Genomic DNA, 27,820 nt, shown 5'->3' with positions numbered 1-27,820 from the left:
TGGTTTTTATTAATGTACGAGTACAAATAAGACGATACGAGTCCAAAAACCACGAGGCATGCACGTTTACAAAAAAATCGTAAACTCTGACCTTTTATCACGTGACCAATGTCTTGAACTTAGAAGCCATTAAATCGTTTGCCGTTCAACTGATATTCCCTTAACAAAACAATGTAATTAAGGGGGTACAGAACACCTAAGAAAGATAACTCTTGTGCTTTGGTCTAATTCATTGCAGCGTTTTAAAATAACATGCAATATGCAAGACTTTTAAAGATCCAGATCAGAATGTTTACTTGTTGCTAAGAGCAGACGATCAGGCTATTGTTGTACTATTCCAATCTATATATAGTTTAAAATTTTTGCTTAAATGAACCAGGAAAGAGATGTAACAGGCAAATTTGGTAAAGCTAGTGTTAAAAAGAATAAGAGGTCAAATTTTTTTAAATGGTCAAATGAATTAAAGCAGAAGGACCCTGAGGTAGTTGGAGTATTCAATGACCACTCCAACTACTTTCATAACCACACAGATATAGCAGCAGAGGCTGAATTCACTGACCCACTTTATGGGAAACAACAGTCTTGGGGTTTGGGGAGGAGGATAGTTGAATTAGATCTCCTCGCAGTGGGAATGTATTGCTGTATCTGCAAGTCCCCTCTTCACCTGTCAAATACAGTAGGAGAAAAGCTGTTTGGTTTAAGTGGAATTATCATGATTCGATGTGATCTTTGTGCAACAGTCACTGATGTCCAGACAGGAAAAAGAGGACCAACAGGCAGTTATGACATCAACACAAAAGCAGCATTAGGTAGGTTTACATTTATAAATACAATTTTTAGCATAAAAAACCTAATCAAGTTTAGCTAGAATCTTCCATAAATGTAGCTAGTAATAGAGAGTCCCTTTGTACTTCATACAGATTTAAGATACATAGTATCTGATTTAATGCCCTTTATGGGCCCTGTAATTTGGGAAATAAAAATATTCTATTCTATTGTAGACTCATGTATTGTACTTGTAAGTTGTATATTCCCCTCCCTGCTTAAACATGTTAAAGCTTGCAATTAAATGCAAATTAAAACCATGCAAAATTTTATAAGCCCTCCCCCACCCCACCCCCCTAACGCTCCAGTAAGAGGAGGCATGTGTTCCAGTAATGCTACAGTGATCCCTTTAAAGAATGCATCATTTTTTTATTATATAATAGGAGGGACCAGGCCCTCTATATTTTTTTATTACATTTTTAAATCATGGTTAACTAAGAAAATATGTCTTTGATTTGGTAAATGAAATGTATTTCTTTTCAAACATTAACCATGAATACAAATGATTTATACAAATACCACAATGCCATCATTAAAGCAGAAACTAAATGTACAATAATGTATACACCATGCACATGCAGACAACCCTATTCTTTTCTTAAATTGTTCTTATGGCAAATCCAGTGCAAAAAGTATATTAATCACCAAATGTCTATTTATAATATATTCAAAAACCTTCAAAAATGTCTCATACCTTAACCTAAAACTTTGTTTAGAGAAAATTACATGCATTTTTAATATATCTTTTTTCTTACTATCTTTATGTGTTTCAGGAATGATACATGCAGGAATAGGGCCTACCCATCTACAAAACTTTCTAGCTGAATGTAATTTGCCATCTATCAGTGAAAACACTCTGAGGAAGAAGGAGAAGGAGTTAAGTAAGCAGATTGGGGAAGTTGCAAACACATCATGCAGAACTGCACAGGAAGAAGAAAAAGCACAGAGTACCAATAATAATGTAAGTTTAATAAATATAAATTTATGCCTTGAAATGAAGAAAAACAATTTTTATTTTAATGAAACATGGTGTGTCACATCATTTTTGGGGTTTAATGTATTTTCTGCCAATCCAAACCATTGTTTTACAGCATAACAGAAGATCAAACTTTTAACAACTGTTTTCAGTCAGGTTTCATGCATGTTAGCTTACTATATAATATATATATATATTGACTGCAAAACTATAGACCAAAGGGTATAAAATATGGACACTTTATGAAAATTAGTCAGAATTCCTTTATGATAATGACATTGTATGCACTTATATACCTGATTTGATGTTCCTGTTCTAATATATATAGTTTATATAGACTATAAAATTGATTTTAATTACTCTTTTTTATTAAGATATTTTATTCCTACAAATATCCAATATATACCATATACATGTATATTGATTCATATATACATGTATATTTTATTTTTTTTAAACTTTTATAAATCGTTGTTTGGATGGAGAGTTACAAGTCTCATTGGCACTCATACCACATCTTCCCATAACTATATAAATGAAACATTTTACATTAAAAAAACTTTCTACCAATTAATTTTTAAAAAATTAGGAAGAATAAAATATTTATATGTGCACAAAAAACTACATCAAACTACATCAACTATTATTATAATATGCAGTTGCAATTACATAAGATCATCTCTAGATTTCCTATGTCTATGTGTGTTAGGAAATGGTGTTCTATTGAATGTTTTATACAAGAATAAAAAGAATAAAATGGTCATTAAATTTACCCTGACTTACAGTCTGTCTATAGATACACTTTCTTTAAAATTATATTTACATGCAGGCAGATATAATATATATATGTTACAGTAAATAGGTGAAATTAGGAATTACATGTAATTACTAAAATTCAGGAATTACATGTAATCCCCAATGCACTTAGTAAATACAAGTAATTCCTGAAACGGCCCAGTTATTACCAGTAATTACTAATTTTAAAATGAATTTTTACACCTATTTACTAACTGTTAAAATAATGTTGTAATATGGTCAGCTGATCAAAAGTTATGGAAATACCAACTATAGAACATCAGTCAGTACTTTTATTAAAAAGTGATTAGCCTAAAATGTACCTTTTTGTTATAGGAGCATTAGCTACGAGATATATACAAAAAAATAAGATATGATTTTTATTTTGTTAAATAATTAATGAAAATGATATAGTGAAATAATATTTTAGCAGTCAATCTGGTACTGGTGCACTTGCAAGTGAATAAGTGGACCTAAATGAAAACGTAAGCATGTGACCTACAATTCAACGCGTAGCTGGAGATATATTACTGATGTATTCAGATTTAAAATTGTAAGGTTTCGCGGAACCAATATCTTGCCTACTTTAGCTGTTACTTGCAGGCTCAACAAAAATGGGAAAAAAATATTAAAATTTTCCTACAGAAACTATCTTTTGACAAGTACTGTAAGAAGCTTCTGTCCAAATTTGGTTAAAATCCAGGATGGTTTATGAAATCTTATAAATGTTTAAAAAAAAACCTGCAGAGTGTATATTAACTGGGAAAAAAACGAAGTACATTTATAAGGAATATATGAAAAAGGATTTTTTTTTACTTATGGGTATTATCTTATGATCATATACAGCTTCTGTCCAAGCTTGGTAGAAATCCAGGATAGTTTGAGAAATTATTAAAATTTTAAAATCTTTAACCACAGTGTGAATGTAATGTTCACTGACATAAAAACTGAGTCCATTTATAAGTAAAATACGGAAAAATAAATTTTACTTTTACAAAATTTACTTCTTGAAAATGATCTTCTGATCATAAACAAGCTTCTGTTCAGGTTTAGTAGAACTTTAACCACATAGTGAATATGTGTGGACGCTACTGACGACAGAATGGTTTGCTATGTCTCGCTTTTGCGATAATAGTCGCAGTTTCGACAATAAGAAACAGAATGACAACATTGAAAGTAAAACAAAAGGGATGAACAAGTTAGTTGATTTATACAATCCACAAAAAGATGATTCTTAAACAAATAAAAACGATGATAAAATTTTGTTGCAGGTTTATAAGCTTAAGTTTGGAGGTCTTGAAAAACTCATAAAAAAGAGAAACACAGAAATATGAAATGTGACTCTTAACACCATCAAAGTGTATAAATTTGTTTGTGAAGAATGTCAGCTTTATCGCAACAGTCTGACAAAAGAAGTCTTAAATAAACCTATTTCTTAAAGGAATTTAACTTGTGTCATTGGGCAAGTATGCCTAATGGAGATTTTGATTTAAAGAAATTCTGAGAATTTAAGAACTGTCTGGAGTATTCAACAAAATTTGGCATTATGGAATATGGAGGTGACAAAGTTGCCTGTAAAATTCTCACAATTTAATGCATTTCTTAATAGTGGATTGATATCATTGTCTTGCATGTTGAAAATGAATTTTAGGGAGTTACAAAACTGTTAAAACAACCATTTTCCAGTATTAGTTCACAAACACTAAATAGTATACACTTTTGATGTGTGTTATATTCCTTAATCCTTAATTAAGTAAGCCCTAAAATACCTACCTTTTTACTTTATTATTTGGTTTCTTGAATTATATATCTTTAATTTATAACAAATATATCAAGTTAGTAAATAGCTGTAAAAATGACAAAAAAAATCAGTGAATACCAGTAATCACTGAAACAACCAGTAAATACATGTAATTACTAAATTGGCTAGTAATTACAGGTATTTACTGAAATGTTTAGTAATTACGTGTAATTCCTAATTTCACCTATTTACTGTAACATATATATATATATAATACTAGAAATAAAATTATATTTTGATAGGTTGAAGCTAGTTTTGATGGTGGTTGGCAGAAGAGAGGCTCTGGGTGGAATTACAATAGTAATACTGGTAAGAATGATGTTTTCAGTAAAACCAGTTGAAACCAAACTTAAAAAATCAAAGCAATCAAGCAATAATTTACTCTTCAACCTCCAGTTTATTGAAACAAAACAAAGTAATTAAATATGGTGTTTTTTTTTGTTACTGTATATGTTATGTCTGATTTATTAATGCAATGAGTTTGAGAAAATATATAGGAAGATGTGGTATGATTGCCAATTAGACAACTCTCCATAACAGACCAAAAAAAATTAGAAATTAACATCTATTGGTCACCCTACAGCCTTCAACAATGAGTAAAGCTTATACCACATAGTCAGTTCTAAAATGCCCTGAAATGACAATGTAAAAAAAATCAAACTAATGAAATAATGGCCTTATTCATTTAAAAAAATGAATGAAAAACAAATATGTAACACATAAGCAATGATAACCACTGAATTACAGGCTTGGGCAGACATGATACATACATAATGTGGTGGGTTAAACGTGTTATCAGGATCCTGACCCTACCCTAACCTGGAACAGTGGTATTAAAGTACAACATAAGAATGGACTATAATAATCAGTTCTGGAATTTTTTTGTGCACATATAAACTATCTAACTGCACATGTGAGCAAACTTATTTGCATACAATTCTTACGTGCATCTCATGTGCTTCACATGTGAAACTCATGTGCTTTTGTTAGCAATTTCTGTACGGGATAATAATTACATTTAAACTTTCTACAGGACACTCAACCTTCATTGGAAAAGAATCTGGGAAAGTACTGTCGTTTGAATTACGTAGTAAAGCATGTAAGACCTGTGAGTACCACCAATCCAGGAAAGAAACTGTTCCAGACCATGACTGCCATTTGAATTGGCATGGATCAAGTAAAGCTATGGAGGCGGACATGGCTGTTACAATGGCTCACAGGTTGAAAGATGATGGATGTGAAATCAAAGGTTAATAATATCTTTACAATAAAGCATCATTACAGTTCTGTTATATGATGAAGCCAAAAGGTGTTACACTAAAGTGTTGCCTTTGTGATTTTGACAATGCCATTCAGGTTCACATCTTTGATAAGCTAACTTAAGCATGTTCCAGTAGGTCATTTCTAGGTCAATCAAAAACTACATCAACTATTATTATAATATGCAGTTGCAATTACATAAGATCATCTCTAGATGTGTTTTAGGAAATGGTGTTCTATTGAATGTTTTATACAAATTCAACATTAAGTTAGGTCAGAATGAACCATGAACCATGAAGAAGATGTGGTATGATTGCAAATGACCCACAAAAAGACCAAAATGACACATACATTAACAACTAAAGGTCACGGTACGGCCTTCAACAATGAGTAAAGCCCAATATGGTATGTTTGTCATGTTTAATGAAAATTTCAATTGCCAATTTTTTTCTGGTCCTAAATTTTAGTCCTTTATGTATATTCTCAAGTTCTGTTTCAGTTGTGCATGCAGATAATGATGCATCAACAACAGCAAGACTACAAGTTGAGTTTGACAACATTTCAAAAAAGGACGACCAGAACCATGTCAAAAAGGGAATATCTACAAGCTTGCATAATATTTCTAAAAGGTATATACTTCTGTTAATCAATAATTTTGGAAAAAAAACAACAAAGAACAAACCTTTAAAAATACAGACATGTGGTTTAAAAAAAAGTTTTGTATGTACAAATTTAGATTTTTATGTGACCGCAAAAACATTTTTTGGCTAGATAAGCGTATTTGATATTAAGGTGGTACCTGATACTACAGGGAGACAACTCTGTAAAATCAGCTGAACGTTTTAATTACGTTGTGTTGGAAAGGATATATCAAGCTTCTCATTGATCAAAATTAGTGTTTGTCAAACTGCTATATAACCAGTGTATTTTTTATGATAAAATGGTTGGTTCAAATTTTAAAATTTTTTTATATTTTTGTCAAAGGGCCGTAAATACTTTGTCAAAATTTTATGAAAATTAAAAGAGCCAAATTAATTTCAGTGAAAGTGTTGGGTACCACCTTAAGTTGTTGTAGTCGTCTGAACATATTTGGTTTTTGCACAATAATTTTAGTATTTATAAGTGAATAGAAATCTATCAGATATTGCAAACAACATTAATGACAACAAAAGGATGGTTGGAATTGATTTTGGAAGTTTTGATTCTAGGGATACTTTTATATATGCTGAATCTGAACATGTCAATAGATTTTAAATTATGGTCCCTGTTTTTAAGATGCACCAAATTGGGGTCCAAAATTAAACAGAAATTGAATAAATGGGGTTCTTTAATATGCTGAATCTAACCATGGATTTAGATTATTGATATTTTGTTGTCTAACTGGTCCACATTGAAGTCCAAAAGGTCCAAAATTGACTTTTTGTTATTCAATAAAAAATTTAATTCTTGGGCTTCTTTGATAAAAATTTATATATTCCAACATCCAGACTTTGACATTTTGAGCTTTAAAAATGCCCCTTTTTATTATACTTACATTATTTTCATTGATATGCATAAATTTTAAAGAGTTATTGCAACTTGCAGTTTAATGTTCTATGCATGCACATTTATTTAATAATTTATATTGCAGTTACAGGGAGTTACAGAAAGATGAAACCAGGCAGTACATTTTGAGATGTTTTATGTATGCAATAAAAGGAGGAGAGACAGAAGATGACATCAAATGTAATCTGAAAAGAATTGTGCCACATGTATTTGGTAGTCATGAAAAATGTGAAGATGTTGACTGGTGTACATATAACACAAATCCTGAAAATTTCAAGTAAGCACAATAACTCATTTTATTGTATAGCAATATAATATTTCCCACAGAAAGTAACCAAAAGTTAGCGTGCAATAAATTCCATTATTGCACTAGTGCAATAAATCTTAAAAATTCATAACGTCATCAACGACAAAATATTAGTTTAAACCAATTTTTATTTTCAAATATTATATTGCTATACAATAAAAGAGTTATTGCATGAATATTGTGAAATATTGTCCCTCGTAGAACAAATATTGCACTCGCAAGCTCGTGCAATAAAAAATTCTACTCGGGACAATATTCCCCAATATTCATGCAATAACCCTACATTATTGCATAGCTATATAATATTTCCCACAGAAAGTAACCAAAAGTATAGCATGCAATAATATCAGATTATTACATGGCTTTTTTCATATCACATGTATTATCAGCCCAAGGTTCAATATCAGCACAAGAGCCGCATTTGCTTCAACAGTGGAGAAAAAAAAAAGAATTATATATTGATCCTTTAACGTGGTTCCCATATAGGAGTTCAAAGAGTGAAAAGTTCACGAACCCCAAATTTAGTACATTCGATATGAAATCTTTCTATCATATGACTAAACAGAGAAGAAAAATATTTTAATATGGACGAATCGACAAAAATATACATAATAAACATGTTGGCAAATCAATTTTTTAAAAGTAATTTTAAAATTATATTGTTTAAAACTTTAAAAATGCATTTACTAATAATTTGTTTGTTTGTTTGTTTTTTATTTATCTATTTTTTTATTATTATTTTACACAATTAACTTTCTAATATCCAAATCATTGATTTGTACACTACTTTGTAATGTTTTTCATTGAATACGTAGCATTTGAGGTGTATTTTGTGGAATTTGCCAAGTATCACTGGAATGCCATGCGATAACGTTACGGAAAAGCATGTGATAACAATCGAAGCATGTGATAAACTTTTCATATCAGCCCGCTAAGCACCAATTCAAAAAATATGGAATTTACGTTCATTTAATGCTATTATCACAGTAAAAATCATATGTTATTTAGTCTAAGTATATGATAAATTACAATATAGCACTAGTGCAATAAATCTTCAAAAATTAATGACGTCATCAACAACAAAATCTTACTTTAAACCAAATTTTACTTTCAAATATTATATTGCTATACAATGATACAATAAAAGGGTTATTGCATGAATATTGGGGAATATTGTCCCTCATAGAACATATATTACACTTGCAAGCTTGTGCAACATAAAATTCTACTCGGGACAATATTCTCCAATATTCATGCAACTAACCCTATAATATTATTGAGGATTATCAGCAATACAAGATCTAATATGAGGCAATGAAGGAAATAGTTTGACATCTTCTATTTAGGGTTATTGCCCATAGGGACCATTTTTCCATTTTTGCATTTGCTGTAAATAATGATAAATTATAATAGAAATCTGAATTTAAAAAAAAATGATGAGCCGGTCAAATAACAAGTCAAATATGGTTAATATACTATGAAAGATAGAGAGAAACTAAATAGACTAAACAATCATTAATAAATATCAACAAAACAGAAATTTTTTCATATATTGTTTTAAAAGTTTTGGGAGTGTCCTTTGTTGATTATGCACATTGGACCAAGGTGAGCAACACAGGCTCTTTAGAGCCACTTTTAAACTCTACATAAACTAATTGTCATACTTGCAGTATTGATTTTTTATTTGAATTTAGGTACAAAAGTCTGCCAAACGGGAAACCACTGACATCTGATGGATTAAAGGAGGAGTTAAACAGCTTAGTCAGAAAGATGATAAGTAGGAGTGAATCCATAACTGATTTAGGATCAACACAAGCCAATGAAAGTTTTAATCAACTTGTATCAGTAAAGGCACCTAAAGCAAGGTATCTACAACAGTATTCACAAAGAGCTAATGCATGACATGCCAATATGTGTATGCAAATTGGGTCTTTTCATTTTGTTGTAAAATCCCCAACAAAAAATATATCACCTTGTCTGTTTGTCCATATGTCTTCGAAGAGCAACTTATCCTGAACAAATGGACTGATACTGATGAAACTTTACACATTTGGACTATGATATGAATATGACTAAGTATAATCTATGTCTGAAATATTTCAAGGGAGATAATTGAACATACAAATGTTCTTGGTTTAATGTGGGACAGAATATTTTCTTTATTGTTTGAATCGACTCATAGTTATAGTTTGACTTCTGTACATACTTTATAATGTTTAGTAATTTACAGCTTGTGTGTACTCTTTACGAATATTCATGATCATATATATAAGTTATTGCATTCATAATTAATTTGTTTTTAATTTATATTAATCAATATAAAGTATAAGGTATAACCACAAAAACATTATCCTGATTTAGAGTAATTTCTCGCAATTTGATTGGTTGATATTGTTCTAATAAATTTCAGTACATTTTTAAATTACATCAATTGGAGTTATCTCCCTTATACCATTGACCAAATAAAAAAAAAATTGAGATGCTTTATAGTCCTAATATTTTTATTTTTTTACAGTTTTAGTTTCAATATCTGAAATATATTTTGCTGATATTGTCCTAATATTGAATTTGAATATGATATTATACTGCAATCAGCTATTTTACTATACAGATAAAGCTATACGTATAAACGTAAGCTTTATACGTCAATGACCCCAACTAACCTATAAGCCCCGCCTCCTTATTGTATTTCATCAACAACGTCACGTCACGACCATGACAACGTAAAGTAACAATGGTCAAACTTTTATGAATTTAAACTTTTATGTCTTCAAATTGGTTATTTATATACCATGGTTATCAAATGTTATCAATTAAGTTCATTTTCCCTTTCTAATTCCTTAATATGTCAAAGTTTTACCGCCTGGACTACGCTCTTATGGAAATACCCCAAAATGGTACCCCAAAAGGGAAATTCCAAACTCTTTTTTTAACAATTTTTGTTACATAGTTTTTGTCGAGCCTGCAACTTTTGTTGCAGAAAGCTCGACATAGGGATAGTGATCCGGCGGCGGCGGTGTAAGCTCACTTCTCAAAAGCTTTATATTTTAGAAGGTAGAAGACCTGGATGCTTCATACTTTGTATATAGATGCCTCATGTTACGAATTTTCTGTCAGTCACATGTCCAATGTCCTTGACCTCATTTTCATGGTTCAGTGACTACTTGAAAAAAAAGTTAAGATTTTTTGTAATGTTAAATTTTCTCTTATTATAAGTAATTGGATAACTATATTTGGTATGTGCGTACCTTGCAAGGTCCTCATGTCTGTCAGACAGATTTCACTTGACCTCGACCTCATTTCATGGATCAGTGAACAAGGTTAAGTTTTCGTGGTCAAGTCCATATCTCAGATACTATAAGCAATAGGTCTAGTATATTCGGTGTATGGAAGGACTGTAAGGTGTACATGTCCAACTGGCAGGTGTCATCTGACCTTGACCTCATTTTCATGGTTCAGTGGTTATAGTTAAGTTTTTGTGTTTTGGTCTGTTTTTCTTATACTATATGCAATAGGTCTACTATAATTGGTGTATGGAATGATTGTAAGGTGTACATGTCTAGCTGACAGGTGTCATCTGACCTTGACCTCATTTTCATGGTTCAGTGGTTATAGTTAAGTTTTTGTGTTTTGGTCTGTTTTTCTTATACTGTATGCAATAGGTCTACTATAATTGGTGTATGTAATGATTGTAAGGTGTTCATGTCTAGCTGACAGGTGTCATCTGACCTTGATCTCATTTTTTATGGTTCAGTGGTCAAAGTTAAGTTTTTTAGTTTTGGTCTATTTTTCTAATACTTTATGCATTAGGTCAACTATATTTGGTGTATGGACATATTTTATGATCTTTATGTCAGTTACGCTGGTTTTATTTGACTTTGACCTCATTTTCACGGTCCATTGCTAAGTTTTAAGTGTTTGTGTGTTTTGGTCTGTTATTTTTTTCTTTATTTATAAGCAATAAGTCAACTATATTTGTTGTATTGAAGAATTGTTAGCTGTACATGTTTGCCTGGCATGGTTCATCTGACCTTGACCTCATTTTCATGGTTGATTGATCAATGTTTCCTTTTCTTGGTTAATGTTGAGTTTATGTGACAGTTGTAATAAAGCTTTATATTTAGGTCTATCAAGATAGTATCAAGGATTAGTTAAGAAGGCGAGACATTTCAGTGTGTGCACTCTTGTTTCATTTTTAAATATTTTTTTTCGATTTCAGTATAAAAACAATATACGTATAGTGTCTTGTAATATGAAATTTATTTGTATGCGGCATTTTCCCGTTTTTTAGCCTCATACAAATAAATTTCATATTTCAAGACACTATACATATATTGTCTAAATATGTCATATAACAAAAGCAGGATAAATTCATTGCAGTGTTCAATTGTCCTATACTGAATTTATTGGGCCAATAACATTCTCCTATAAGGACAATTGCACACTGTGTAACTAATAATATGGTCTTCAAAATAAATTAATCAATCATTCTATTTCAGACATTATGGTGGATCCTGTTCCCTTCAAAATAGGCTGTCAGCAGCAGTTCTGCAGAAAAATGAGGGATATGGTTATTTGTCAAAAGTAAGTTATTGGTTTTTGTCGAGTCTGCAACTTTTGTCACAGACAGCTTGACTTAGGAAAAGTGATCAGGCCGCAACTATGGCTGTGTTAAGCTTTATATTTTAGAAGGTTGACCAGGAATGTGGAGATAAATATAAAATCCACTGAAACTACTTTACAGAATGTGAGGCCACCAGTGTTCATTTGTTATCGTCCTGAACATGCATGACATATTTTCCACTGAACGTTAAGCAACCATAAATCAAGCAATGACTTATTAGATCTGACTTAAATATATATTCTTTCATTATCAAAAATAGCAGAAGAAACAGAAAACTGTTTGCTTATTTATTACTAAAGTCAAATGTGTATATTTTGAAATCTCTGTCAGTTATTAGATCTTATGCAGATTGCTGAATTAAGGTCAACATGCTAAGTTTTTATGCCCCACCTACGATAGAAGAGGGGCATAATGTTTTCTGGTCTGTGCCTCTGTTCTTTCGTTTGTCTGTCTGTCCATTCGTTTGTCTGTGCATCTGTTAGGCCCACTTCAGGTTAAAGTTTTTGGTCAAGGCAGTTTTTGATGAAGCTGAAGTGCAATCAACTTGAAACTTAGTACACTTGTTGCTTATGATATGATCTTTCTAAATTAAATAAGCATTTGACCCCAATTTATGTGGTATTTTGCAAGAAATTGACAGTGTACTGGTGTAATAGATGGATCATGTTAGTTTTTCGTATCTTTCAGGTTAATGAAGCAGCCAGCCTTTCTCCTGGTGAATTGACTATGTCAATTGCATCAGCTCGAGACAAAAAAAAGGAAAAAAGAAAGATAAAAAAACAGTCAAAGAATTCAAGATAACCAGAATTCAGAAAAAAAGGAAGCGAAATATTAATTCCAGAAAAGATTTGGTAAAAGAGGGTAAAACTTATGAAAACCAGTTGGAATTGTCAATTCAAGAAGACCCTGACCAAGGAGTTGACATTCCACCGCCTTTGAAAATAGATAGAACTGAAAGTTATGTTTTCTTTGACCTTGAAACCACCGGATTAGGTAGAAAAAGTGACATCACTCAAATAGCAGCACTTACAAATGGGAAAAAGTTTCAGAGATATGTTATTCCACGAGTTGAAATTAATATTGAAGCCAGTAAGGTAACTGGAATAACATATAGTCATTCAACAAACACAATGTATGTAAGAGGTCAAAAAGTGGAACCTGTAACACTACAGAAAGCACTGCTAGATTTTATTTCCTTCATCAAAGAATTTAACAATCCAATTCTAATTGGACATAATATTTGCAATTTTGACATTCCAATAATTAGTGAAAAATTAAAGGAATGTAAACTTTTTACATCATTTTCTACTATTGTTAAAGGATTTATTGACACTTTGAAAGTTGCCAAAAAATATGTTTCAAATTCAGATATTCCTAACTTCAAACAGGAAACCCTTGTGAAGCATTTTTTAGGAGAAACTTACTTGGCTCACAATGCTATTGAGGATGTTAAATCCTTGCATAGTTTATATGAAATGAAATTGGCTCACCACATCAAATCTGATGATTTGTATGCATTTGTTTACCACAAATGTCTGGATTCTTACTCTGATATCTTAAAGAGCAAGGCAGTAAGTAGGCTGATCTGTGTAAGACTGGCGAAAGAGGGTATTTCTCTTAAACATCTTAAACTGGCTGCCTCAAGAGATAGCAATGGGATAAAATTTGTATTCGAAGACCATAAAGTTCCACAGAAAAGTGTGAAAGCCTTCAGTGAATACCTGAAAGATGAAGAATGAATAACAGTTCCATTGACATAATGAAGAATTTATTGCTTATATATATTTATTTACTTAAAATGTCATTCATTGAATAAGAATACCTGGATATTATGGTTCAACCATAATTTGATCTGTCTGTCAACCAGTCCGTCCACCAGTATCAAATTTTGTCAGCTCAATGACTTTTTTACAGTCATGATTTTAAAGATTATACTTGTAAATATAAATAAGGATACGTGGCTATATGATATCAATGAGACATTAAATTACTCTTCAAAAGAGACCATCTGACACAGATATTTACAGCTACAGGTTACTGTACAGCCTTCCCGTATGAGCAAAACCCATACCACATGTTTATTCATTAACACCAGAAGATGTTTCATACTTATATAAAATCATAAGGTTAAAACTAAGGTTGTGAATCCAATGCTATGCATGTAGTAAAGATCTACTCCTGATTTTTAAAGTCTATACTTTGCATGTATGTTCACTTGCATCAGCTGGTCTGTGATTATAAATAAACTTGAGAATAATTTGAAGTAATGTAAAGGTACCCACATGGTTGTTTAGCACTGTCAAAAAGAATATCATGATTATTTGGCAAATCTTTAAATCATAAATCCAGGTCAATTACTGAAGTCAATGTGGGATAGCTGAATTTGTGTTTGAAAATTTTTCTTTGTTTTACTTAAGAACAGCTAAAAGTGGCCTGGGGTGACATTATATGGCACGATTATATCCATGTTCATATATAATTTTATATGCATCACATATGAAGTTGTGTCTCAAATGATGTCCACATATCTTTGTTAATGGTTAAAGTCAAAGAATGTAATTCACAGATGGGTACCCAGGACCCAGAATCTTTAATAAAGTCTTCCTCACTTTTTTTTACATTAGAACCTTTTCAGGGGGCATACAGAGATGGATTCTATCTCATTCATGTTAGTTTTATTTGGTCTATGATACAATAATCCCTGTCTTTCTCACTCATGTATGACTGAGTATGGTTATCAAACAGTATTTCTAAAGATAATGGAAGAAAGGAAAAAAGTTGCGGATGATGACCAATTTATTGATGCCAGTTCACTCTTTTTTCTATCATGCTTGATACTTTTATTTGTCATGATTGAAGATATAGACCATGACATTATTTACAGCTACAGATTTAATTTTGTTCTGGTCCCATGATTTTTTCTCAAGTTTTGTCCCAAAGTTTAGGTACTGATGGTCTAGTTAATTTTCTTTTGTAAGGTTTGTTTACCTGTGTATCAAAAGAAATCACAATGAATGTTCATCTGTCTAAGTCTTCTAGATACAACTTCTTCAATAAATCATAATTAATTCCTATAAAAAAAATGTATTCTCATACCTTTTGGTCTTAACAGATAAGGTGTTCAATATTTTGACTTTATTCTTTCTTTTGAATTTATAAAATATTACTAATTTACTAATGAAGTTCATTCAGTCCAGCGAATCTGTATTTGTTTTTTTTTGTTGCTTTTAAAATTTTAAAAATCTTGAAAGATACATGTACATTTTAATTGTACTTGGTCTGTAAGTTTAATTTGCCTTAATAGAAACTAAGCCATTATTTTAAATTGTATGGAACCGCAAGTAAATTTTGTCTTGTAACAGATAGTTTCCATATTTTGTATGCATGGAATAATAAAATATGTATTTTGTATGCATGGATTTTTTTTTATATGTCGTGATAATGTATATGTCTATATTGTTTTATATGTATAGATCATTAAAGATTGTTGGATATTACTAAATACCAACTTCAAATAAATATTTGAAGTGAATTGTATTGAATTGATTTGAATGACACAGACAAATATCTCAAACCTACCTCCAAAGACAAGTCATAGCCAGGTCAAGTGTTTATCGCCAAAAATACAGTTATCCTCCTACAGGTCTAGGGTCAAGGTCACATGGAGGTCATAATTATAAAGGGGCATATAAACCTCATAATGATACACCCATATGCCAAAGATGTAAGGCATAAGTCAAAGGACAAAACAGTGGTAACCTGTGGTCATGTTTCTTATGAAAAAAATATTTAAGTTGACCTTGGGGTCAAATTTGAAGGTCACTTAAAGGTAATCATGTTATAATATACTTAGCTTCTTGATGATACATCTACATGCAAAATATATAAGGCTTAGATAAAAAAACAAAAAAGTTATGGCCTAAATGTAATCTCAGAATGGAATTTGCCATTTTAAATGAGGAGGGGGGGGATATTTCAATCTTAAATTAAAAACATTCTAACGGTTAAATTGTTCTAATTTTTTGCCAGAATAACCAACTAATATAATACTACAAATGGTTAGTTTTTAAAAAAAAATAAACGACACATTTTTTTTTAATCCAAGTTTTTAGATTAAAATATTTTGCCAATCATAGTCATTTTGGGTTGCTTCCTCTGAGACCCCTTTTTTTATTTCAGACCAAAATTTTAATTTAGACACCAAAACTATAAGTAAAGGGTATGAATCGACTCAAAATTGCATTATTCATCGCTCTCAATTAAGCTTTTGTCGATTCAGGCTAAATTTTTAAAAAAAATAACATGTATAGACCTATACCCATGTTTTTAGAAATTCAAAAATCGACCTGAATTAGCATGTGATCTATGCCATATTTGGGTGGCCAAAAATTTTTTACCAACGGTTCAATTTCTTAAAATTTTTTACAGAATGCTCAGCTATGCCAAACTTATCAATGATGTAAAAATAAGAAAAATTAAACGACAGGTTTTTTTTGGGGTATAGTGTTGGGTACCCCCTTAAAACGTTTAGCTGATTTTACAGAATTATCTCCCTGTAGTGTTAGGTACCACTTTAAAAAGAAAAAAAATGTTGTTTTTTTTATAAAAATCTAAAACTTTCTACAGTTGTGAATAATCCACACCCCTTGTACAAACTACATATTTTAGGTTAAAAAGTGCAGACTATACACTGTACACGACCAAATATGGTACTTAAAATCTTTTAAACATTGTCACATCTTTTTCAGACATACTATTTTACTGTGACTGCTATAAGTTCAGCAGGTAATACAGTAGTGTCGTCTGATGGTGTTACCATAGTAACAGAAAATTATGGGTTATCTGGAATAACAATCAATGATGGGAAACCCTGTAACATGACTGGTAAGTTTGATCAGTTCATTTTAACAATTGTCTGAATTTATAAACTGAGTCAAATAATTTTTCAGGTAAAAAAATATGTTCTCCATGCAGAATTATTGGGTCTATGTTGTGAGACTAAGTGTGACTTAAATGACAGAATTAAGGATTATGATCTTCTCTATCAATGATGGTATACCATGACTGTTCTTCTAATAGCAGTAGTCAAATTAGTAGTCAAATAATTCTTAAATGTTTCAATCTGTTTATTAGATGGTATGAACTGCATGAAGATGCAATATAAAATAATACAACCAATAAAGTTATATATTAATGTATCATATTTTCAAAGTTGTTTTTTTTCATTTTGAAGAATAACAAGAGTTTGTCTTGTGATGACAATGTGATAACCATGTGTTATTCTGTTTCAGATTTAACAGTGGGACATCATGAGGATGTAAGTTAAAAAATATAAGTCAATTATAATTTACATAGCCTTGGTATAATTTTGCCTAATAGGACCAAGGAAGTTGTAGCATATTTTGAACCAATTAAGATTTATTGTAAACCAACTGTTTTTGAAAGCAATTTGTTTTTTTGCTACTTTTGCTAGTAGAAAATAACACTTGTATAAATCATTGCAAATAAGTGAAAATTATACCTTCTAAACAAGAAATAATGTATCGGCAAAAATATGTTGGTTTGCAGAATAGGAAGTGTTTGTTTGATATACAATATAGGTCATATAGAAATGCTGTAAATTTTTATTTAATATAGGGTTATTTTTGTACTAAAGTCAATTCTAAACATGATGGACTTTTTTGTCGGACCTGTTATCAATAAACTTTATAAGTTCTATACAAGGTGGTTTTATAACATATATGTCTCAAATTTTAGAAATGCCTCATCAAAACAGTTATTTTCCTTTAGAATTAATAATTAAGTTACTGCAAAGTTTTAGTTATTTTCAAAGTATTTTTGGATTATACGGTACATAGCTCATAACATTAAACTGTTACATTTTAATTTCAAATGGTGTGTTTTTTTGATGCAGGACAACAGACTATATTGTGCAGATGATGTTGATGTTCAGATGTCCACTAGCTCTCTTAAAGCTTACTGGTCGGTACCAGTAGGTATACAGTCATACACAAGAGATGCCTACATTGCTATAGAAAAAAGAACTGGAACAGGAAGTAAGTTGGAAAAAAGTAAAATAAAAAAAATACTGAACTCCATCTAAGGAAAATTCAAAATGAAAGTCAAATGGTAAAATCAAATGCTCAAACACTTCAAACAAATGGAAAACAACTGTCATATTCTTGACTTGGTACAGACATTTCCTATTGTATAAAATGGTGGATTACACCTGGTTTTGTAGATAGATAAACCTTTCACTTATATGACAGTGGAATAGAATATACAATGGGAAGTAATTCCCCTTTCAAAATGGAAGTTTCCATGGAATAGCTAGCATGAAAAATTGGCAGTATCTTATAATGCTGTATTAGAACATTTTTCTATTATTTGATCTTAAAGTTTGGGGTAAGATAATTAGTTTTGTCAGACATGTTCAGTTACTGCAAAATTTATTATAATTGCATTACAGTTTTGAAATATTGTTATCCTACACACTAAATACTCTTGTTTAACTTGTTAATAGATGAAATTCATTATTTTTTTAAGACATTTCAAGCTATTTCTCAATTAGATAATGTATTTTATTATTTGTATTGCCTGTGCTTAAGCATGCCTTGTGTCTTAGATGTTTTTTTATTTGTTTTCAGATATGTGGACTTCTTTTCGTGATTTTGTCCATTATTCAACTGTTTTTGGTGTTAGTATAGATGATCTAACATTAGATCCAGGAATTAAATACCGTATTGTACTGAAACTGTGTGCGAGAACCATTTGTTTCCAAACTATCCACACAGATGGTGTAATGGTTATAGCAAATCCTCCCACAGCAGGAGACATTACCATAGAACATCTAAATACCACAGAAGGAAACGGAGTTGAGAAGGTTAGTATGTTGCATCCTAATATGACATCCTTATTACGCTTTTTAAACAGAGCCTTGTTTTAATTAGCACAAACTATGTTTGAAACTTACATGCACAGTCATTTTGTTATTTTGGCAAAAATATGATTGAATTGAATTCAATCTGATGAAATTTTTTTATGTTTTTATGTGTTTAAATAGAATTTTAAGCAACTTTCTTGAAATATAAAAATGTATTAAACATATATAAATGCATACACTATTGTAATGGCTGGTCTCTCTAATGAGGCTCAGCATGTCTGTGTCTTACTACTGTAGATGTAATTTAATTTATGAAATAATTATCATTTTCAGCTATCGGTGTCTTTCACTCAATTTTATGACCCTGATATTGAAGATACAACAGAAAAATATGCTGCTGTTGACAAGTATGAGTTTGCCATCACAGATAACTCTGTACTCGGAAAACCCTATATGACATGGACTAATCTGGTCACTTATACAACTAATGCAAATCAGGTAACTTTCATATGAGGTCATAGTCTGACCTTTAGTTGTTTATATACATATAATTTGGACATCAAAATGGTAAATTGGCCCCTTAAGGAGTAATAATCCTTTATAGTAAGTTTTTAACAAATTTTTGTAATCTTACAAAAATCTTCTTCTCTGACACTACTGAGACAAATTTAACCAAACTTGATCACAATCATTATTAAGGGTATCTAGTGTAAAAAATGTGTCTGACGACCCAGCCTGCCAACCTACATGATTGATTTGAAGGAGTTATTGCCCTTTAAAGTCAAATTTAACAATTTTTCATAAATTTTCGTCATATTTTACTAAAGTCTATTTTCTGAAACTACTGAGACAAATTTAACTAAACTTAAGAATATCTAGTTAAAAAATGTGTCCAATGAACCTGCCTGCCAAACAACATGGCAGACATGGCTAAAAAGAGAACATAAGGGGAAAATGCAGTTTTTGACTTATATCTCTGAAACTCACGTTTTGCATATTTCATATCAGGTGACCGACACATGCTCCTTGGAGCCTCTAGTTCAGAATCTTTAACACTTTACCCAAGAATCTGTGACACATGAACTATCGACTTCATACAACAATAACTGTTCCTTTGTGGGGTCAAAATTAATGTTATCTATTAAAGATGTGTATAATAACAATTCTAATTTGGATTTTGCTGGAGGTTGGTCAAACCAGTAACAATAACAGAGCACTTGTTAAATATCCTATAAAGAATCCAAAAATTTGTTTTTTTTCAGATATCCTTTGAATATGAATTAAATGGTACAATGGATTTTTCAAAATGTAAACGATTTTCTATAAGAGGATATAACAATGTCAAGTTATACACAACCATATCTACCGAGGTGAAAGACTGTGAGGCATATAATCCTATATTGATAATACCTAATATTGTCATCGATGCTGTAGGAGCACCTGATGCTTTAGGTAAGATTATTATTATTTTTATTAGCTCACCTGACCTGAAAGGTCAAGTGAGCTTTTCTCATCACTTGGCATCCGGCATCCTGCGTCCGTTGTCCGTAAACTTTTACAAAAATCTTCTCCTCTGAAACTACTGGGCCAAATTTAACCAAACTTGACCACAATCATCCTTTGGGTATCTAGTTTTAAAAATGTGTCCGATGACCTGGCCATCCAATCAAGATGGCCGCCATGGCTAAAAATAGAACACAGGGGTAAAATGTATATTTTGGCTTATATCTTTGAAACCAAAGCATTTAGAGCAAATCTGACATGGGGTAAAATTGTTGATCAGGTCAATATCTATCTTCCCTGAAATTTTTAGACGAATCGGACAACCTGTTGTTGGGTTGCTGCCCCTGAATTTGTTATTTAAAGGAAATTTTGCAGTTTTGGTTATTATCTTGAATACTATTATAGATAGAGATAAACTGTAAACAGCAATAATGTTCAGCAAAATAAGACCTACAAATAAGTCTACATGACCAAAATTGTTAGTCAACCCCTTAAGGAGTTATTGCCGTTTATAGTCAATTTTTAACAACTTTTCGTCATTTTTTGCAACTTGTACAAAAATCTTCTTCTCTGAAACTACTGGGCCAAATTTAACCAAACTTGGCCACAATTATCATTGTGGTATATAGTTTAAAAAATGTGTCTGATGACCCCGCCTACCAAACAAAATGGCCGACATGGCTAAAATTAGAACATAGTGGGAAAATGCAGTTTTTGCTTTATATCTTTGAAACTAAGACATTTAGGGCAAATCTTTCAAGATTTAAATGTCCATCAGAATAAGATCTATCCCCTCTCAAAATTTCAGATGAATCTGACAACCCTTGTTGGGTTGCCGCCCCTGAATTTGTAATTTTAGGAAAATTTTGCAGTTTTTGGTTATTATCTTGAATATTATTATAGATAGAGATAAACTGTAAACAGCAATAATGTTCAGCAAAGTAAGATCTAAAAATAAGTCGACATGACCAAAATGGTCAATTGACCCACTAAGGAGTTATTGTCCTTTATAGTCAATTTTTACAATTTGTAAATTTTTACTAACATTTTCCACTGAAACTATTGGGCCAAGTTCATTATAGATAGAAATAATTGTTAGCAGCAAGAATGTTCAGTAAAGTAAGATGTACAAACACATCACCATCACCAAAACACAATTTTGTCATGAATCCATCTGCCTCCTTTGTTTAATATTCACATAGACCAAGGTGAGCGACACAGGCTCTTTAGAGCCTCTAGTCTAGTATAGGCTTTAACTTTATATAAACTACTACTCTTAATATACAGTAAAAGTGTAAAACCTAGCTAAGTGTTGAATTTCAAATGATTTAATGCTCTTATATAGACAACTATGGTTTCATTTATTTTTGTGGCTACCACTATTCTTGTAGCTCTATATCTGTTTAAAAACATGGATCAAGACAAGTATATAGTATGTAGCACTACTAGCCATATATGGAAATGTTATTGCCACATGACAGATGTGCAGTCCATTGATTTACATGCCTTTAAAATTATCAGAAGTACATCAAGATTTTAAACATACATTTTAAATATTTTCAGATAGTCATGGTAAGATGATTTATCTGGAAGAAAATGCATATTGGCCCGAACCTGACATGGATTATACCCCATACAAGAATGTAATATCAGCTGCCTGGCCTACTTTACGTCATAAGGATTACGATTATGCTATACTAGATGCTAAGACTATAGATGTAACAACATATTACCATCAGATCAGTCAGCTGAGTTTGACAAAACCATGTGACCATCCTGATAGTATTAGATGTGGACATACAAGTAAGAGTGTTATCTACTTAGTCATTTCTTTAATACTATAATCCTCCCTTTAAATGAAAAAAAAATCACTTTCACCCTTTCTAGCCAACTTCGCAACAATTTAATTTTTTATTAGACTATGTTGTAATATCCAGATACATGTTTAAGAACTTAGTTGGATAATATTCAAACAATTTATATTAACCAAATTTTTCTACTGGAAAAAATCCAAATAAAAAGTAGCTCATGAAAATTTGTCAGTATAAAAACAATGTTGTAATGTCACAACTACTAATTTTATGAAAATTGCTTTGATAAACTTAGTAGCCAGGGTACACCATTAGTCTCCACTGCTATATATCATGGCTTAAGGAACCTCTTGCATTTTTATAATTGGGTGTAGCTTTATACTTCATTCTAAAGAGAATTAAGCCATGCTGTTTCAAATCTAGGTCAATTTTTAACTGGATGACTTGCTCAGTAGAAGCAACCATGTTCCTATAATAATTTTGACATGGTTTAATCTCGTTTAGATATTATATATTAGGAATATGCATAAAATGGAGTAAGACTATTATATTGTTTGTAGGGTGACAGTATCTAATAATGGAAATCTTAATATGTCATTTTAATAAAAAAAACATAATTCTTTTGTAATAAAGTTTTTTGACACTATAATTTCTGTTGTAGTTAATGGTTTTATGAATGAACTATTCAGCAACAATGAGCTTGTCCATGGAACCCGCTACACTGTATGTGTACATGCTAATCCTATTCAAATAACGAGAGAGACTTGGATTGAGTATTTAGAAGAAATAAATTCCTGTAGTGATGGAATTGTTGTTGATCTGACACCACCTGTAGCAGGAAGATTGTGGATTGGTTTAAATCCGGGGATAGTCTATCAGGTGATTATAGACTTTACATGTAATTACAATAAATTTATGCCCCAATGAATTATTTATTAAATATACACAGTATTTATCCTTAAATAACTTCCCTTTAACAAGACAAAATTTCATACAATTGGCCTATGAAATATTTAGATTTAGGAAGATGTGGTGTGAGTGCCAATGAGACAACTCTACATCCAAATAACAATTTAAAAAAAGTAAACCATTACAGGTCATTGTCTTTATATGGACAAAATTGCATCTGAAAATTTGTCCTTCTCTGAACATTTTTCATTGAAAATTTCATGCTACAAAGTCATTAAATATTTACTTGGGGGACAATATTTCATAGGAAAAGTTTTTGCTGTACACAAATTGAATGTGTGAATATGCAATGATTTTTATGCACAAATCTAAGAGTAAATTTAAAATGTGCGTAAGTATATTGCACTGATAAGTTATGTACTTGTTAACAAATTTTATAGAAAATATAAAAAAAATGTTACATTTGAAGTTCTCTTTTTTAACCCCAAAACACTTTAAAGTATAAGTCCTACTTAAATTTGATTGTATCTTAAATCAATTATAATTACAATTCAGACGTCTAATACAGACCTATATATTAATTGGGATGGCTTTCATGATGTAGAAGAATATGACACTGGACCACATGCCACTGGTATAAAAGAGTATATACTGGGTATTGGTAAGTACTGTTCTAAGCCTAATGCTTATGGTGTGTATATTAAGATTTTTACTTGCTGGACTGTAAGGAGTATTTAATGAGTGATGTTAAGTTTGACAACTAGTTAAAGCTTTATGCTGTTATAATAAAAGGAGTATTTGTGATTTATTGTACCATTCACAGTTCCATGCTTCTGGGGTATTAATTTTTATCACTTTAATTCATGAACTGTAAAATTGGCAGTCCTGAAGTGATTGCTAATTTTTAAATTGAAGCAATTCTGTTAATTTTCTTTTGTTATTTTTTTAAAATTTGTTTATATTTTAAAATTATTTTTGATGAATAATATTTTTGAGTGGTATTTTTTTATTTTTTTTGCGGTTTCTATTTTGATTCTTTTTTTAAATTTGTTTAAATGTACTTGTATCATTGTATTTTATGCATTGTAAAGTGCTTAGAGTAAATGTTTATTTAGATAAGTGCTATATAGGCACTGTAAATAATAATAATAAATCTTAGTGAATCACTTCAGAAACACACATTCTTTGGATATCAATTCTGATAATCTATACTATTAAACGAGAAGACCTCATTTTGGGTGTCGCTTCTCTTCTTTCCACACTAAATTAATCATCATGCCTCTGTGTCATATGGGTACAGTGCATAATCGTATTTGTCATCCATTCATATGATTATTCAGATTGAGTTATTTTGGGTGGAAAACGAGAAAAAAGACGTCCGGATATGTTTCCGTCATTGGGCGAAATTTTAAGTCAGATTAGACTTCCGGTTTGCGTTTTTCTGTATACTTTGAACATACATTAATACTACGAATACAGTGTATTTTCTGTCTTATATCCGTCATTGGACGAAATTTAAGGCAGATTAGACCTCCGGTTTGCGTTTTTCTTTTTACTTTGAAACAAATACATATACTACAAATAAAGTGTATTTTCTGTCTGATATCATTTTCAAGTTTACTATCCACGGCAGTCACAGGGTTTATTTAATAGAGAGTCTGAATAATATATCAATGACCGCTATGGATCAATTATTAAACTGAGAATTGCCTGTAAAAAGAAAATATACTTTCGGGACGTCTGGAACGAGTGTTTTTAAGATCGAAATTTCAGGATTGACCATTTCGGGATCCGGGATTTCTTTTTTCGAATTTCGGGATGTCGAGATATTTAATTTGTATAATAAATTCATAACCTCGGGATTTCATGTTTTCAAGCCCGGGATATTGGGATCAGGGCCCCTACGCAGTGGCGGATCCAGAAATGTTCATACGCAGAGGCCCGTTGACTGCCTAAGAGGGGCCCGCTCCGGTCATGCTTCAGTGATTCCCTATATAAGCAACCAATTATTTTCCAGAAAAGGGGGGGCGCCCCTAAATCCGCCTCTGCCCCGACCCCCCTTTAATGAATGTTCATAATATACAGATAAGCGCTAAAATTATTCATGTGTAATTAAGATTAATAGAGAACAAACAAAACAAAAAGAGATTTTTTTGTGGAAAAAGGAGGAGCGGGGATAGAAAAACAATTATCCTGTCCCAAATTACCTATGACTTTTGATACCTTTTCTGAAATACTCAAGTCACTAAATGTTTTACAAAAAAAAAGAAGATGTGGTATGAATGCCAATGAGACAGCTCTCAACAAGAGACCAAAATGACACCTGGAATTAACATTTAAAGGTCACCTAACGGCCTTCAACAATAAGCAAAAGCCGATACTGTATAGTCTGATATAAAAGGCCCCGAAATGACAATGTAAAACAATTCAAATGAGAAAACTAACAGCCTTATTCATGTACAAAAAATGAACGAAAAACAAATATCACTGAACCACTGAATTACAGGCTCCTGACTGGAATGTTCATAATACATGTACACTAAATGTATGTTCATAATGAAATTAATAGAAAACAAAAAATGTGAATTTTGGAAATAAAGGAGGAGGGTTAAAAAAAAACATTTTCCTGTCCCCAAGTACCTATGACTTTTGATACTTTTCCTGAAATTCCCAAGTTATTAAATCTTTTACAAAATTCTTCCTACAACACTTTACATCCTTTCAAATACGCTCTAAATGCCCGCGATTTCGCGGGTGTGTTCTAGTACATATTATTTCTGAATGCTGAGAAAAACTTAAATTAATTATCAGTTAATGTTTTTATTTAAGGCTAATCAGCACATGTTTTATATTTGACAGGTACAACACCAGGTGGTAATGATGTGTATTCCTTTGAGAATGTAGGGGTTGTACAACATAAAGCATTACATGGACTCTCTCTTCAGAACGGATATGTGTATTATGCCACACTCAAAGGTAATTACTCATATTTAATCATACTGTCAATTTTACAACTGAGATTTTTTTTTTAAATTCAAAGAAGAGAAATAGACACTGCAAAAGCAAAGATGGTATTATATGTTTTCCAGCCATTTAGACTTGTGGATAACCATTAGACTTTATAACTATTTGGAATTCTGCAACACTTGACCTGAGATTATGAAATACTTGACCTATTGACCTTATACAATAATCATTTTGCTTTATACTGTCAGATTTTCCCTTGTGGCATCATTATTTTTAAGGAATTTCAGTGATATCCTAAGTTATAATAGACAAATCATGATAAGTTGAATTGGTACATAAACCAAAAATTGCAATAAATTTAACAGAATTGTTTTGAGAATTTAGAATGAGTTATCTTCAGTTACAACAGTATAACTGCATAATAATAGTCTTGTTATTTTTTAGCTGTCGATTTTGCCAAAAGAGAGACAGAAAAGATTTCTGCTCCGATTACAATTGATGTTACTCCACCAGACAGGACAGATAATCCAATCACTTTGATTAACCGTCACATTACATCAACAACAGAAATAAGTCCATGGTAAGTATATAAAAGGCCCTAAAATATGGTAGATTCTATTGTTGTGCTTACCATCGATCATTTTTATCCACTGGATATCCAATGTTAACAATTTCTGAGTTACATACAGGGGTAGAATTTATGCTTTTTTGTGTACTGGTCCGGCTCCAAATCTACTGGTCCTGCAAAAATGACATTCATTTGACAAACACTAATATAAATGATAGATGTTTAATTTTATTTTGATGCTTTCGTTTACATAAGTTAGACAGGAACAAAGGGATAGTATTGATTCTAATTTTGATAAAGGCTTTCATTATCTCAATGATTTTCTTTAACAAAATCGAGACCAAGGACAAACAAAATATCAACATTGTCTTCCACGTCATCGCAATCCTCACGACAACCATATGGTGCCTGACTGTGTCGTCTTGAGCGCTGTCTAGAAAGTCAGTGACAGATTCCAATTTGAAATTTGACGATCCAGTTACGAAAATATATTTCCTATCCAGGTCTGTCACTGCAAAGGAGTAAGTTCGGTAAGGGCCATATTTGGCCCCAATTATAAAGTTCATAGTTACAAGACAATAAATGTTTTAAGTTGCCTTAAAGACATGTTAGAATGTTGAATAGAACTGTTTTTGTCAAAGTTTAATTCTAACACGTTGATTTTTACATCCAAAAAAGGTCAAGATAAGGGATTTTGGTGAAATTTAACAAAATCAGCTAGATTTCAACCAAATAAAGGACCAGGAAACATAGAGCGCAGGCGTCGACAAGCTTAAGATTCAAATAAGACATGTGAAATGTCTTCACAAACATTATTTTAAAAGATCTTTGTTGTCGACGTATGCGCTCTATGTTTCCTGTCCAATAATCTATGGAAATTTACCCATTTTCATTGATTTTTTCGTGAAAAATCAATATGAGTACAACTTGTGACGTCATAATGAAACGCAGAAACGTAAAATTTTCAACAAAATGGTTTATATCCTAGCTAGTCAATGTATTAGCTATAATTTATCGTGATATTGGTCGATAAATCCGAATTTGAA

At 31.3% G+C, this 27,820-nt stretch overlaps 2 protein-coding genes across 2 annotated transcripts in view; both read left to right on the top strand.

Annotated features, from left to right (window-relative positions):
• Positions 1-27,820, top strand: part of LOC143085385 (uncharacterized) — a 129,796-nt gene that overhangs the window by 70,685 nt on the left and 31,291 nt on the right. Inside the window, exons 23-33 of the mRNA XM_076261684.1 lie at positions 16,882-17,017; positions 17,425-17,450; positions 18,048-18,189; positions 18,781-19,016; positions 19,350-19,514; positions 20,279-20,468; positions 22,083-22,322; positions 22,992-23,209; positions 23,795-23,900; positions 26,099-26,215; positions 26,651-26,786. Of these exons, the coding sequence (XP_076117799.1) occupies positions 16,882-17,017; positions 17,425-17,450; positions 18,048-18,189; positions 18,781-19,016; positions 19,350-19,514; positions 20,279-20,468; positions 22,083-22,322; positions 22,992-23,209; positions 23,795-23,900; positions 26,099-26,215; positions 26,651-26,786 (1,712 nt within the window). The remainder of the gene's footprint in view (positions 1-16,881; positions 17,018-17,424; positions 17,451-18,047; positions 18,190-18,780; positions 19,017-19,349; positions 19,515-20,278; positions 20,469-22,082; positions 22,323-22,991; positions 23,210-23,794; positions 23,901-26,098; positions 26,216-26,650; positions 26,787-27,820) is intronic.
• LOC143042906 (uncharacterized) lies at positions 200-12,934 on the top strand. The gene is made up of 9 exons (XM_076215415.1): positions 200-809; positions 1,599-1,786; positions 4,640-4,706; positions 5,431-5,646; positions 6,157-6,286; positions 7,288-7,479; positions 9,204-9,374; positions 12,009-12,093; positions 12,821-12,934. Exons 1-9 carry the CDS (start codon positions 371-373, stop codon positions 12,932-12,934), a joined length of 1,602 nt encoding a protein of 533 aa, XP_076071530.1. The 5' UTR covers positions 200-370.

This window comes from Mytilus galloprovincialis, chromosome 8 (assembly GCF_965363235.1).
Source record: "Mytilus galloprovincialis chromosome 8, xbMytGall1.hap1.1, whole genome shotgun sequence".
Classification (NCBI taxonomy): Eukaryota; Metazoa; Mollusca; class Bivalvia; order Mytilida; family Mytilidae; genus Mytilus; species Mytilus galloprovincialis.
This window is presented reverse-complemented; position numbering and strand designations above follow the sequence as displayed.